Source organism: Dendroctonus ponderosae, unplaced genomic scaffold (genome assembly GCF_020466585.1).
Source record: "Dendroctonus ponderosae isolate FM_Combo_2020 unplaced genomic scaffold, Dpon_F_20191213v2 Dpon_F_20191213_6, whole genome shotgun sequence".
Taxonomy (NCBI): Eukaryota; Metazoa; Arthropoda; class Insecta; order Coleoptera; family Curculionidae; genus Dendroctonus; species Dendroctonus ponderosae.
This window is the reverse complement of record NW_026018814.1, coordinates 2,827,522-2,840,218: the sequence shown is the minus strand read 5'-3', so window position 1 is coordinate 2,840,218 and position 12,697 is coordinate 2,827,522. Positions and strand designations below refer to the sequence as shown.

At 39.3% G+C, this 12,697-nt stretch overlaps 2 protein-coding genes across 4 annotated transcripts; both read left to right on the top strand.

The window, feature by feature from the left end:
• Positions 1 to 916: 916 nt before the first annotated feature.
• Positions 917 to 2,689, top strand: LOC109536490. Of its 3 annotated transcripts, none has more exons than XM_019902727.2 (4): positions 917 to 1,278; positions 1,854 to 1,966; positions 2,047 to 2,178; positions 2,230 to 2,689. In XM_019902727.2, exons 1-4 carry the CDS (start codon positions 1,259 to 1,261, stop codon positions 2,406 to 2,408), a joined length of 444 nt encoding a protein of 147 aa, XP_019758286.1. In that variant the 5' UTR covers positions 917 to 1,258; the 3' UTR covers positions 2,409 to 2,689. The 3 variants fall into 3 exon arrangements, with proteins under 3 accessions (XP_019758286.1, XP_019758288.1, XP_019758285.1); XM_019902729.2 differs by having other exon boundaries at positions 919 to 1,020; XM_019902726.2 differs by having other exon boundaries at positions 1,018 to 1,278; positions 2,032 to 2,178.
• A 979-nt stretch (positions 2,690 to 3,668) lies between these two features.
• Positions 3,669 to 10,290, top strand: LOC109536472 (myrosinase 1). The gene is made up of 8 exons (XM_048667699.1): positions 3,669 to 6,002; positions 6,055 to 6,388; positions 6,502 to 6,838; positions 8,295 to 8,389; positions 9,422 to 9,591; positions 9,641 to 9,914; positions 9,977 to 10,083; positions 10,137 to 10,290. Exons 1-8 carry the CDS (start codon positions 5,959 to 5,961, stop codon positions 10,270 to 10,272), a joined length of 1,497 nt encoding a protein of 498 aa, XP_048523656.1. The 5' UTR covers positions 3,669 to 5,958; the 3' UTR covers positions 10,273 to 10,290.
• The last annotated feature ends 2,407 nt before the right edge of the window (positions 10,291 to 12,697 follow it).

The following is a 12,697-nucleotide window of genomic DNA, read 5'->3' as shown; positions in this document are numbered from 1 at the left end:
CGGTTTTTGCATTACATTCTTCAAGAAGCCGATTCTCAAGAGCGACAAGAGACATCAGCTCTAGAGGTCTAGTAGACGTTGACAGAAGCTTTAGTTTAGTCACTTTTCGAGTTTGAGGAAAATGTAGGGAAAGTCTTCTTCAGAATTAATTCCGGAATTTTGAACGGTTTTTTCAATTTGCGCGGTTTTTGYACTTCATTCTTCAATAGACCATTTCTCAATAACACATGCACATAAAAACTGATGATGGTGGAWAAATACACCGAAACGTATTTTTATTGATAAATAGAGACAATAAATKACTGAAACCCAGGAATAAATTTGTTTTGGAATTGAAGCACAGTCAGGAAAGTATATACAATGATTTTCATCAATATCTTCAAAAGTGTCTGCACAKTTTCATAGTCGGATCCTCATTCTGTCTTAAATAGACTGTTCTTCAATAAGAGTGTTGTTTTTGAACATTTTTTACTGACCGATCAGGTTAAGTTCCTTCAATCGATTGGTTCACAGTCTGAACAGCAAGGGCGGCTAAGCAAGTTGGAGCAGAGCAGAGAAGAGCGAAAAACTATGTGAAAAGGGAAGTTGATAAAGACAATAGAACAACTGTCCTGTTAAAAATGCTCAGGGCTATTGGAGAGAGTTTTTCGGACTTTCAGAGAACTTTCGTTCCGACGACGTTTCGCTAGCAAGAGTGGCATCCTCTTCCACGATTTTACGCGTTCTTTTTATGAACCAAATGGCTCCAAGTAGTTAAACAGTTGAGTTAGCGACTCAATTGCTTTCTCCAAGTTTCGTTAAAAGACCAAATCCTCAAAGATTGATCTCAAATGACAAAAGGTGTGTTCGAAGCAATTCGAACGAGCACGCCAGATCCATTATCTCTAATCCCTCAATTGTATTCTTGCCAATATAACAAATGTACGTCACCAATCGAGAGACAAACGCGTATCTTATCAGAGGCTTTGCAAAAATCAATCTTTGTTTGTAGTTATGAGGAACCTGCAGGTGCTTTTCAACGTATGTAATAAACATTAATTAGTTGTGGTGTTTGGTGTTGCGTGTTCTTCTGAGCTGGTTCAGTGTTTCGAGTGTTCCGCTAGTGTTTGTTTGCTGGCTGGTTGAATTATTGTTGTCAAGTGTCGCATCAGCAACATTAATCTCTGGCAAAGAATGACATTCATTTTACACTGAGAATGATAGCGCAGAACAACAATTTTTACAACAGTCGCGTTCATTGGGTGGAATATTCGCGCTAATGACTGCTGCTAATAAAGAGTAAATACGTTTAAGAGTAATAAAGATATAAAAGCGAATGAGATTAATTCCTGTTAATGAACTATACAAAAATCGGAATTTTAACGTCTTTAACTTAGAGCTGAATCTAATTTTCAACTCAGTTGGATGAAAACGTTCAAACATTCTTTTCCACCAGAGCCTAAATGCCTCAAAAAACTCAGCAGTTTTCAGCACTTCCTGTTCTAATCAAAGCGTCAGATATTGATGCAAAAAGTTCCAAGTTTTGCCTACTTTGTATGACAAAGAGAAAAGTGTTTTCCTGAACTTTCATTTGTCAATCACAAACCCACAAATCAACCTTTTGCTGTATGCTGAGTACCTTCTCAACCAGTGGCAGACAAAAACATGCAAAGATTCGAAAAACGTGCGCCAAATTGCCATAAAAACAGCGTTTTTTCTGTTTTTCTTGCATAAAGCGCGCAGCTTTTGAAACCCAGATAGAAACCTTGATGAAACTTAAAAAAAAATTAATGAACCTCTGAAACTTTTCCAGCTCACAACATAAATCCACCAACCCTTTCCTCATAGTTGCCAGAAATTTTTATTCGTTTCAGAATGGCGTTTGAACTGGTACTTTTAGGGGCGCTGATCTTCATTTTCATCGTCTCATTCTGTGGATTAGTGCAAAAAATCAAACAGACTTACACCAGAGAGCGTCTTTTGGCAGGTAAAAACCGTTCATCTTGATTGAAAAACTCTTGCATTTTGATGTAAATTAATGCGAAAATGAAGCTCGACAAATTGCAGAACGTCTGGCAAGACGGGCAGAACGACAAGCCCGACGAAGATCCGTGGATTTTACGGATATTTATGTGAATCCCTCATTCAATTCCCCGGCAAATGGAGGGATTTTTCCTGGCGCGCCTCCTCCTTACTCGCGTAAGTTTTAACAAGAGGGAAATGCAAAAGTGAATAAATTTTAAATCGTAGAACATTATACTGAACCACCGCCAAAATACGAGGAAGCCATCAAAGTGTGTGCGGCAAATGTCCAAACAAGTCCTCAACATGTGGAAACCCGTTCGAGTGAAACTCGGCCAGGTTCCGAACCGCCTCCATATACGATCACTTTAACAACGCCAATTGCGGCCACATCAATACGAAATTAGTAGAATTTAACTTTATAACTGGTGCTCAATGAAAGCTTCACAGATTCTTAAGATCTTAGTGGCAAGAGTAGAATTAGGAAAGAGTAAATTAAGGGCTTAATTGAGGAAACTAGTAATTAAATTAATTTGTTGGTTAAATAATTCGTATTTAAATACATATACTCATTAAGGTATTTCTTGAGGGAAAAGAGAGACCGGGAACTTTCGGCTGGTTCGAATTTTTCTGGATTATGTTCAATTGCATTTTATTTAAAAAAATTATATTAACGTCTGCACCTAAAGCGCATTTTTCCTTCAAAGATTCAAAAACCGTTTGCCGAGTTTTTGAATTTCAATCAATTTTTTGCACAACATTTACAGGATTGGTAAAAATCCAAATTGGTTCAGATTAAATCCATATTTCGAAGATTTTTAGCTTCAAGTGGGTCCTATGAGGTAGGCGAATTTCAACTTAAAATCTGCTCTCAGTTGGAAGTTGTGATTTTTTGAAGAAACGAGCGCAATTGAAAAAAAAACGTTTTATGCGCGTCCTTAATCACTTTTGATTCTTCATTCATAGGCTTCGTAAAAATCAGGGTTTTACACGACTGGAGTGCAATTTTCATAGTTTTTAGCTTCAAGTGTTTTATACAGGGTGAGCAAATTTTAGCTTGCAATGGGTGCCGGATTTGAAACTGGGAATTTTCAAAGCAGACCGCGCATTTGAGAAAAATGGCCATCTTTGACTGTTCATTCACAAGCTTGGTAAAATTCAGGGTTTTATATGACTTGAGTAAAATTTCCGGGGCAGTTAGCTTCAAATGTCCGGGATATTGCAATCAAAGTTTAAGTCCCGACCGCCAATAGATTAGAAGTTGAGAATTTTTAAGCGGAGAGCGTGCAATTGGGAAATATTGTCAACTTTTGGCACCTCTTTCCAGCGCTGGCAAAAATCGGAATATTTTACGATTTCAGTGAAATTTTCCTAGCTTTTGGCCTCAGGTATTTTCAATAGTGCGAGAAAATCTCAGGTTGCTGTCAATTTCTGATTGTAAGTTGCGAATTTTTAAAAAAGAGCGCGCAATTTATGGAACATGTGCATTTTGGGCCCCACATTTACAGCCTTGAAAAAATCAGGGTCCTCCGATTTTACCATTTTTTCCAGAATGTTTAGCATCAGCTATCGTCTACAGGGTGAGCAAATATTAATTTGTAATTAATCGCGGATTGGAAGTTCCGAATTTTTTTGGCGCTGAGTGGGTGCGATTGGGAATGATTGTCAATTTTTGGCACCTCTTTACAGCTCTGAAAAAAATCGGAATATTTTCCAATTCGTGTGAAAGTTTCTGGGCGTTTAGCTTCAGGCATTTTCTGTAGTTGGAGCGAATTTCAGGTTGCTGCCGGATTCGGATTGAAAGTTGCGAATATTTGAAAAAGAGCACGCAATTGATGGACGGTGTTCATTTTGGACCCCACATGTACAGCATCGAAAAAAATCAGGGTCTTGTAGAATTTTAGTAATTTTTTCAGACTTTTTAGCCTCAACTATCTTCTAAAGGGTGAGCAAATATTATTTTGTAATTCATCCTGGATTGGAAGTTCCAAATTTTTAGGCAAAGGGCATGCAATTGGAAGGGATGTCAATTTTTGGCACCTCTGTATAACGCTGGCAAAAATCGGAATATTTTAGGATTCTAGTGAAATTTTCGGGACTTTTAGCATCAGGTGTTTCCTGTAGCCTGTGCAAATCTCCAATTGCTGTTGTATTCGGGTTGAAAGTTGAGAATTTTTAAAGAAGAGCGCGCAAGTGAGGGAGCATGTTCATATCCAGCTTCACGTTTAGAGGGATGAGACAAATCAGACTCTTCTCCGATTCCAGTGATGTTTATAGAGTTTTTAGCCTGGGCTATCGTTTACAGGGTGAGCAAATTTCAGTTTGAAACTCGTCTCGGATTGGAAGTTCCGGATTTTTAAAGAAAACCACGCACTTAAAGGACACTGTTCAATTTTGGTCCTGCGTTTACAGGYTTGGCAAAAATCAGACTCTTCTCCGATTTCAGTGATGTTTATAGAGTTTTTAGCGTGGAATATCCTTTACAGGGYGAGCAAATTTCAGTTTGAAACTCGTCTCGGATTGGAAGTTCCGGATTTTTAAAGAAAACCACGCACTTAAAGGACACTGTTCAATTTTGGTCCTGCGTTTACAGGCTTGGCAAAAATCAGACTCTTCTCCGATTTCAGTGATGTTTTTAGAGTTTTTAGCCTGGGATATCATCTATAGGGTGAGCAAATTTTAGTTTGAAACTCGTCTCGAATTGGAAGTTCCGGATTTTTAAAGAAAACCACGCACTTAAAGGACTGTTCAATTTTGGTCCTGCGTTTACAGGTTTGGCAAAAATCAGGCTCTTCTCCGATTTCAGTTATGTTTATACAGTTTTTAGCTTGGGATATCGTTTATAGGGTGAGCAAATTTCAAGTAGCAAAGTGCTCCAGATTTGAAGTTCAACATTTTTAAAGAAAACCGTGCAATTAGAAGATTTTGGTCACTTTTGATCCTGCTTGGACAGGTTCCGCAAAAATCAGAGCTTGATCCGATTTGAGTGAAATTTTCACGTTGTTTCGCTTCACCGGTGTTCCATGTGTTGAGCGAGCTTCAAGTTGCTACCAACTTTGCAGTGGTAGTTAGGAATTTTTTAAGAGAAGCGCGTAATTGAGCAAATACTGTCGCTTTTGTCTTCTCATCTATTAGCTTGGCAAAAATCAGGCTTTTGTTCAATGTGAGTGATATTTTCGGGGCTTTCAGTTGCAAGTGGCTTCTACAGGGTGAGCGAACTTCAAAAACTGGACAGTGTCTTATTAAAAGTGACGAAAAATTGAAGCAGAAACGCGTATTTAAGGGCCCAAAATGTGAAGATCCAAATGTCGAAAGTTGCAAGCTTTCTGCCACTTTCCAGCCGGAAAAACCGGGAAAAAACCATGCAAAAAGCAAAAGGAGAAACACCGGCTGCAACCAAAACTCGCATGAACTTTATCTGAATCCAGAACTTTGCAATCCAAGCCAAAAGGGCAAATATGCGGACGTTTACAAGAGGATCCCATTGCCTTGACCAACAACAACATATAAACAATCAAAAAAGGTAAGTGCACTAAAAGTACTCAACTGGAGATTGTTTATGTAAGTCTAAATGACTTAAATTATCATTAAACAACGAGGAACGAGGTCGCAGTGTGCACAACTAAATCAGTGCTGAAAATCCTGCAAGAGCAACCAGGGCTTCTTCAGCAACGAAGTGCATTAAAGAGTCATCAAGTGAATGATTAGCAGAACTTCTTCAAACAGGATTCAGAAGCTTCTCTTTTGCCGCACTGAAATTGTGTGCTCACTAAACTGTTCAGCACCACCCTGTAGTAGAATGGCATTGCTTTGGAAAAACCACGACTTGGATTTATGGTTGCACTCAATTTCGTTGCAATAAAAGATTAACTGCGCGATTTCGCTTGGCGCCATAAAACTAAGCTGGAAACACCATTAGGAACTGGTGAGTTTTTGAGTGAAGTCGCAGTTTTTCCAATGTACACCCCTGTGTGGATTGGGGCCGTTTGGCTAATTGTGGGGTAAGTTTGTTAAAAAATGCGACCTTTTAGTCTATTTCTGAGCGACTTTCAGGGCAGCAGCAACGTGCCGAAAATGCTTCCCTCCAGGTTTCCTCTGGGGAACCGCCAGTTCGGCCTATCAAGTCGAAGGCGGTTGGAATGAGGATGGGAAGGGGCCAAGCATGTGGGACACGTTCGCTCACAATTTTCCAGAGAAAATTGAGGATCACAGCAATGGGGACATTGCGACTGATTCTTACCATCGGTTCGAAGAGGATGTGGATGCGGTGGCCGATTTGCATCTGGATTTTTATCGATTTTCCATATCGTGGCCCAGAGTTTTGCCGAACGGGACTGTGGATCATGTGAACCAGGCGGGAGTGGAGTATTACTTGAAGCTGCTTCAGGTATTGGTTGGTCCAAAGAGTTTCACTTTTTTTTTAGGGCAAAGAGCTCCTTCAAAAACTTTCGCATTTCTGATCTTTGCTGCAAACTAGCAGTAAAAACCTTCTGATTTCAGAGATTGAAAGCGAACAACATCGAGCCAGTTGTCACTTTGTACCATTGGGACCTACCAGCCACATTAGACGAACTGGGCGGCTGGACCAATCCGGAGATGGCCACTTACTTTGACGAATACGCAAAATTCTGCTTCTCCCAGTTTGGCGCTTTGGTCAAATATTGGGTGACCATAAACGAGCCATTCATCCACTGCTATGATGGATATGGAGTCGGGATTCATGCGCCTGGATTGAAGCAATCTGGCACATTGACTTACCGGTGTCTTTACACGCTTGTTCTGGCCCACGCCAAGGCTTACCACAGTTACAATGCGTCGTTCAGATCGACTCAGAATGGTAAGCAGCATTCACATTGCTATGGAGATATTGAGGAGTGCTTAACTCAGTCGGAACCTGTTGCCTCCAAACCTTTCTGCTTGGGTGTTTTGGATCAATTGAGGGAACGTCCTCACGTCTTCTATTAAGGATTGACAGAGAAGAGTGCTCTTATTTCACAATAAAGAAGTAATTTTTTAATAAAAGTTAATCAGGAGCTAAAAATTTCAATTAGTTAAAAATTTAATTAAAAGTCACTGATTTGAGAGCAAAGAATTGACAAAGAGAGGCTTCAATTTTTTAATCGCATTAGAGTCAAATGTATTAGTTGTGTTGAGCTCTTCTGGCACGACACTGAATTGGACTCGAAAAATCACTTTCTTCATTTTTTGCGCAGAAATCAGTTTAGTGCCCGAAGGGCTCGGCACAACAAATACATTGCGCGATTTTTACAAGCAAAACCACTATAAACCTGCTATTTTTTCAGTTTTTGCCACTAAATCGGTGACGAAATTTATTTTAAGGGAAAAAGTGCAGGTTCAACGTGATTTTTCGAGTCCAAATCAGTGCAGTGTCCGACGAGCTCAACAGAACAAATTCATTTGACTCTATTGCGACTTTAGTGCCGAGCCCTACGGGCACGACACTGACTTGAACTCGAAAAATCACTTTGAAGCTGCACTTTGTTAATTTTTTGCCCTCAAATCAGTGTCGTGCCCGACCAAAAGATCGACCGAATTGGAATCTGATGTATTTGTTGTGCCGAGGCCTTCGAGCACGACACTGATTTGAATTCAAAAGATCACTTTGTTCACTTTTTGCCCTGAAGTCAGTGTCGTGCCCGAAGGGTTCGGCACAACAAATACATTGGACTATAGCGCGATTTTTACACGCAAAATCACTATAAACCTGCTATTTTTTCAGTTTTTGCCACTAAATCAGTGACGAAATTTATTTTAAGGGAAAAAGTGCAGGTTCAAAGTGATTTTTCGAGTCCAAATCAGTGCAGTGCCCGACGAGCTCAACACAACAAATTCATTTGACTCTAATGCGATTTTTGTGCCGAGCCCTACGGGCACGACACTGACTTGAACTCGAAAAATCACTTTGAAGCTGCACTTTGTTAATTTTTTGCCCTCAAATCGGTGTCGCGACAAAAGCGAATTAGAATCTGATGTATTTGTTGTGCCGAGGCCTTCGAGCACAACACTGATTTGAACTCGAAAGATCACTTTCTTCATTTTTTACGCTGAAATCAGTTTTGACACGGATTTGGACGCAGAAAAACCTCTAAAGTGGTCAAATGTTCACGTTTCACATTCAGGTCAGTGTCGCGCCTTGACTTGAATGAAGACTTGAAAAATAAAAAATAATGATGTTAATACTTAATAAAGTGAGTTTTTTAGAATTGAAATTTCTAATTTTCACTTGTTTACGCTGAAAATGTTACCAACATTTTTCAATTTTAACTGTTTAGGGGAAGTGGGAATAGTTCTCGTTAGTACCAACCCGGAACCACTTACGAACAGCACGGAAGATGTAGAATCAGCAGAAAACCATCTACAATGGGACGTAAGTTTTTTATATGAATTGCGGGCATTTTCCCAAAGAAATCAGGGTAAAATCCAAGTCAAACTGCTCTTAAAACTATTCAGTTTTATTGGGAGGTGAAAATTCGAGTTATTCGGGAGGGGGTCATGGGGGTCATGACCCCACCTCCATTCAATTCTCTATCCAACGATGCCAAAACGAATTATCTGGCTAAAATGGTTCTTGAGAAACTTCGAAAAAAGCAGCGTCATGTTCAAGTGGATTTTGCAACCACGCAAATCTAAAACTTCTTAAATTCAAGCATTTTTTGAGAAAACTGCCAACATTTCCCCATACATGGTTCACTTGCTAAGAAGGCCATTTACTTCTCTCTAGAATAATGTACAAATGAGCGTTCTTGCTCATTTTGCCTCCGAGATATGATCAAAAACGGGACGGAAAACATAAAATTTTGGCATAATCTTGCACCTAAGTGTCTGATATTCAAATTTCACTTTCTGGGTCAAAACTATTCGAATTTCCTCACTCACGTTGTTACGACTGAATCGACTTTTCCATTCTCTATCCAACGATGCCAAAACAAATTCTGTGGCTCGAATGGTTCTTGAGAAACTTCGAAAAAAGCAGCGTCATATTCAAGTGGATTTTGCAACTCGAAAAAAAACCACGCAAATCTAAAACTTCTTGAATTCAAGCATTTTTTGAGAAAACTGCAACATTTCCTTATCGATGGTTCACTTTCTAAAACGGCCATTTAGTTCTCTTTGGAATGATGTAAAAACGAGCGTTCTTGCTCATTTTGCTTTCGAGAAACATGCAAAACGGGACGGAAAACATGAAATTTTGCAATAATTTTACGCCACTCTTGCACAAAACGACGATAATTTTTCTAATTTTATAGACAACAGAAGGCTGTATTTTTTCTACATAACCCCCCCCCCCCTGAATTTAAAGCTGGATCCCCCCTGCTATGGAGGTTAACAATTCCCAAAGAACCCCAATGATTTCTTCCCCATTTTATTTCTTTCGCTTTACTTAGATGTTTTTTTGCAGTTCGGAATAGGAGCCCATCCAATTCTAGTGGGAAACTGGCCGCCGATTGTGATAAAACGAATCGCCTCACTCAGCACGGCTCAGGGCTTGAACGCCTCCAGACTCCCCGTGCTCACCGAGGAGGAAATAGGGCTCATCAAAAACGCCTACGACTTCATCGGGCTCAACTAGTAAAACTTGACCTTTTCCATCAACTTCCATTATTCCATGCCATTTTAGTTACACCACCTACTTGACCTCGGCTTATCGCAACATAACGGCAATCGAAAACAGCACCATCAGCTACGATGTGGATAAAAACGTGATTCGATCAGCTGCGAGTCACTGGACTCAGTCAGCAGCCAGTTGGCTCTACGACAAACCCGCAGGATTCAGAAAGTTGCTCAAATGGATCTCGAATGAGTATGGAAATCCCAGGATCTTCATAATGGAAAATGGATGGGCTGATGTGATGGGGACTGTGAACGACACCAACAGGATTACTTATATTCGAGTAAGAGCGGGTTGATGGCTTGCAAAACAGTAGCAGTGAAGGAATTACTGTTTTGGTTTTAGGGGCATTTGTGCAGCCTGTTAAAGGCCATCCACATTGATGGAGCCAACGTCTTCGGCTACACGTACTGGAGTCTGTTGAATTCATATGAATGGAGCTCTGGATACACGTGGGTTATAGAGGATTGTCCGATAGAGGGTATTGAAATATTTTGGATTTCAGAGTCGGATTTGGGTTGATTGATGTGGATTTTACCAGCGCTAATTTGACCAGAAGACCGAAGGCGTCCTACGAAGTCTACAAGAATATTGCGGAAACAAACTGTCTGGAAAACTGTGTCTTTAATCGATTTAAATAAAGTGTTTGCGTCACTGTTTTTTTGCTGTTATACTTTCGTTAGAATATGAAAATTACACTACTTACCATAAAATATATTCAATTTCTTGGGATGAAGATCTTCTGGATCTTAATCTTAAGCAACGAAAAAGTGCGGGTCAACAATTTTGAATTACAAAATAATTAAACTTATTGAAATAGGAAATAGTTTACAAATTTTTTGATTGCTTCGTATTGATTATTATTATCTTTTAATTTAATAACTATTAAATTAATTCCGTTTAATTTTACCGCTTATATAAAAACAAGACCAAGACTTGCTCTCTTGACCAAGAGAAGGTCTTGCTTTTCTCATATTAATTAGTTTGCCATTTTAGAAAGTTTTTCGTAATGTAACAAGAAGCAAATAAGTGTAGTGTTTGTGTTGATAAATGTTTTCAACCGCGAAAGGCATGTTTATTCAATAAATTTCATAAGGATATGTAATGGCGTACGCAGGACTTCATTTTCTCCTTGTTTAAGTAACTTTCCAAAGGAAAAACCAATAAAAACGTATGTACCATAGCCATAAACACTACGCGAATGTATACAACCGATCCATAAACAAAACAAACTTCAAATTTTTAGGTTAGTTTGGGTTAGTGATGTTGAATTCAAATGATGGATCCATGACAGACGTTACTGCGATGAGCCAGTCCAGAAATGTCCAGTGACTAAGATTTTCACTTACACATAACCTCGCACCGTCAGTGAAACTTCCGAACTCTTCGAATCACTTAATTCGGCCCGAAACACTTTTACCGACTGCAAATTAGCCCCAAAGTGACGAGGGAGCTCCGCTTTGCGAAAATACACAATATTCAATAGTTGCGGGCAAAAATACGCGGAATTTTGAACTTTACAGTGCGCCGCATTAATGACAAGAAATGACACTAAAGATGAATGATGCTGTTAATGTCAAAACTCTTGGGAAATGGGCGGGGTTCGGACGGACATAATTTGAAAAAACCTTCGTTATTCTGGTGCATTAAGGCTGATAATTGCAACAGGAACCAGGAAAAATTAATTCGACGACATTCATCCCTTTTGTTACAACAGAGAATATAAATTTGGCAGGTTTTTGCTGTGTCCACATTAACTTTAGCCATCCAATGATTTATTCACAAGACGTTCTAGTTCCGTTCCTGTGCAAGTTTCGCGTACTTTCCTCAAATAATTGATGTCACCTACGCAACTTTAAATTTCCGCTTTAGTATTCGACTCTGCCTGCTCTCGAAACACAGAGTCGCATTCATAAATAATCCCTATCTCTTATTTTTCGTTTATTTCTTCTTTTGGCTTTTGGCCTTGTCTAAGCTTAACCGATGTGATTCCGCCCGAAAATCTGTATTTGCACCAACGCCAAATTATCATTTAAACGCGTTACAGCAGATTTAATAATTCCAGCTGCAAAATTCGGCCATTTAACCCCCGAAAGTATCATTTATACGTTAGAAAGGCTGAATTTAACCAGACTTAGCAAACGCTAATCCGTCGAAACTAGCAATTTTCTGGCAAAATAATCAGTGCTCGTCACCGTTGCGGCCCCCCATAAACGAAATTGTTTTGCGGAAAATTAGGCCCTTAAAGGCGGTCGTGGTATTCGGGAAAGTCGCCATTATTCGCTTTCTGAGTGGATTAATTCAAACTCGGCGATCCGCATTACTTCAGCAAACAAATCTTAATTGAAATTGGAAAACTGAAGTCACTCAGCGAAGGTTTGCGTGCATTTTCCACACGCAAACAGTGAATTAATTTTCATTGCTTACCGCTTCTTGCAGCAAACTCCTGCTGGTGATGATGCTTAGCGACAGGATAAAAATTTATGTATTTTTATTTTTCATTTATTAATAAGCGCTAGTTAGATTGACTTTTTGCTTATCCTCCAAGGAGTTACAGTTGGTCGTTCTGGACTCAACTAGATGGTTGGTCAAAATTCGTTCGTAACTAAAAATTGAGTATTGAGTAGAGGAAGTCTTGCTCTGTTAGTGAGGCAATTTCTCAATCTTGTCCTGGTTTTGTTATTTTTTGGCGATTTTTTAAATATGGGTGGCCTGAGTACATTATGTTTATGTATGACAAGTTTGTGTTAAGACCGTTGAGTAAAGAACTTATTGTTCTAATGCTGGAAAAATTAGGAAGTTTTTGTTGCTTCTCGTTAATTTCCGGCAAATTTTTGAACAATCGAATGACATTGCTCTGTGTAGGTCTGTTCCAGAATTTACAAAAATTCGCCAGTTTCATATTAAATTAAATAGTAAGCTGGCATTGATCCATTCGGTAAGGAAAATGTAGCTCTATTAGTAAAGGAACTTTCAAATTTGACCCCAATTTCGACACTTTTGGGCGACTTTTTTAAAATGATCCTGAGTATTGTGCACATAGAGCAGATTATGTCAATATTTTCT

Coding starts and splice junctions, on each gene's coding strand:
- LOC109536490 (XM_019902726.2), top strand. CDS start 1,259: ATGACTGCTGCTAATAAAGA. Junction 1,279..1,853: donor ATGACTGCTGCTAATAAAGA/GTAAATACGTTT, acceptor TATTCGTTTCAG/AATGGCGTTTGAACTGGTAC. Junction 1,967..2,031: donor CAGAGAGCGTCTTTTGGCAG/GTAAAAACCGTT, acceptor GCGAAAATGAAG/CTCGACAAATTGCAGAACGT.
- LOC109536472 (XM_048667699.1), top strand. CDS start 5,959: ATGTACACCCCTGTGTGGATTGGGGCCGTTTGGCTAATTGTGGG. Junction 9,592..9,640: donor GACTTCATCGGGCTCAACTA/GTAAAACTTGAC, acceptor ATGCCATTTTAG/TTACACCACCTACTTGACCT. Junction 10,084..10,136: donor GAATGGAGCTCTGGATACAC/GTGGGTTATAGA, acceptor TTTGGATTTCAG/AGTCGGATTTGGGTTGATTG.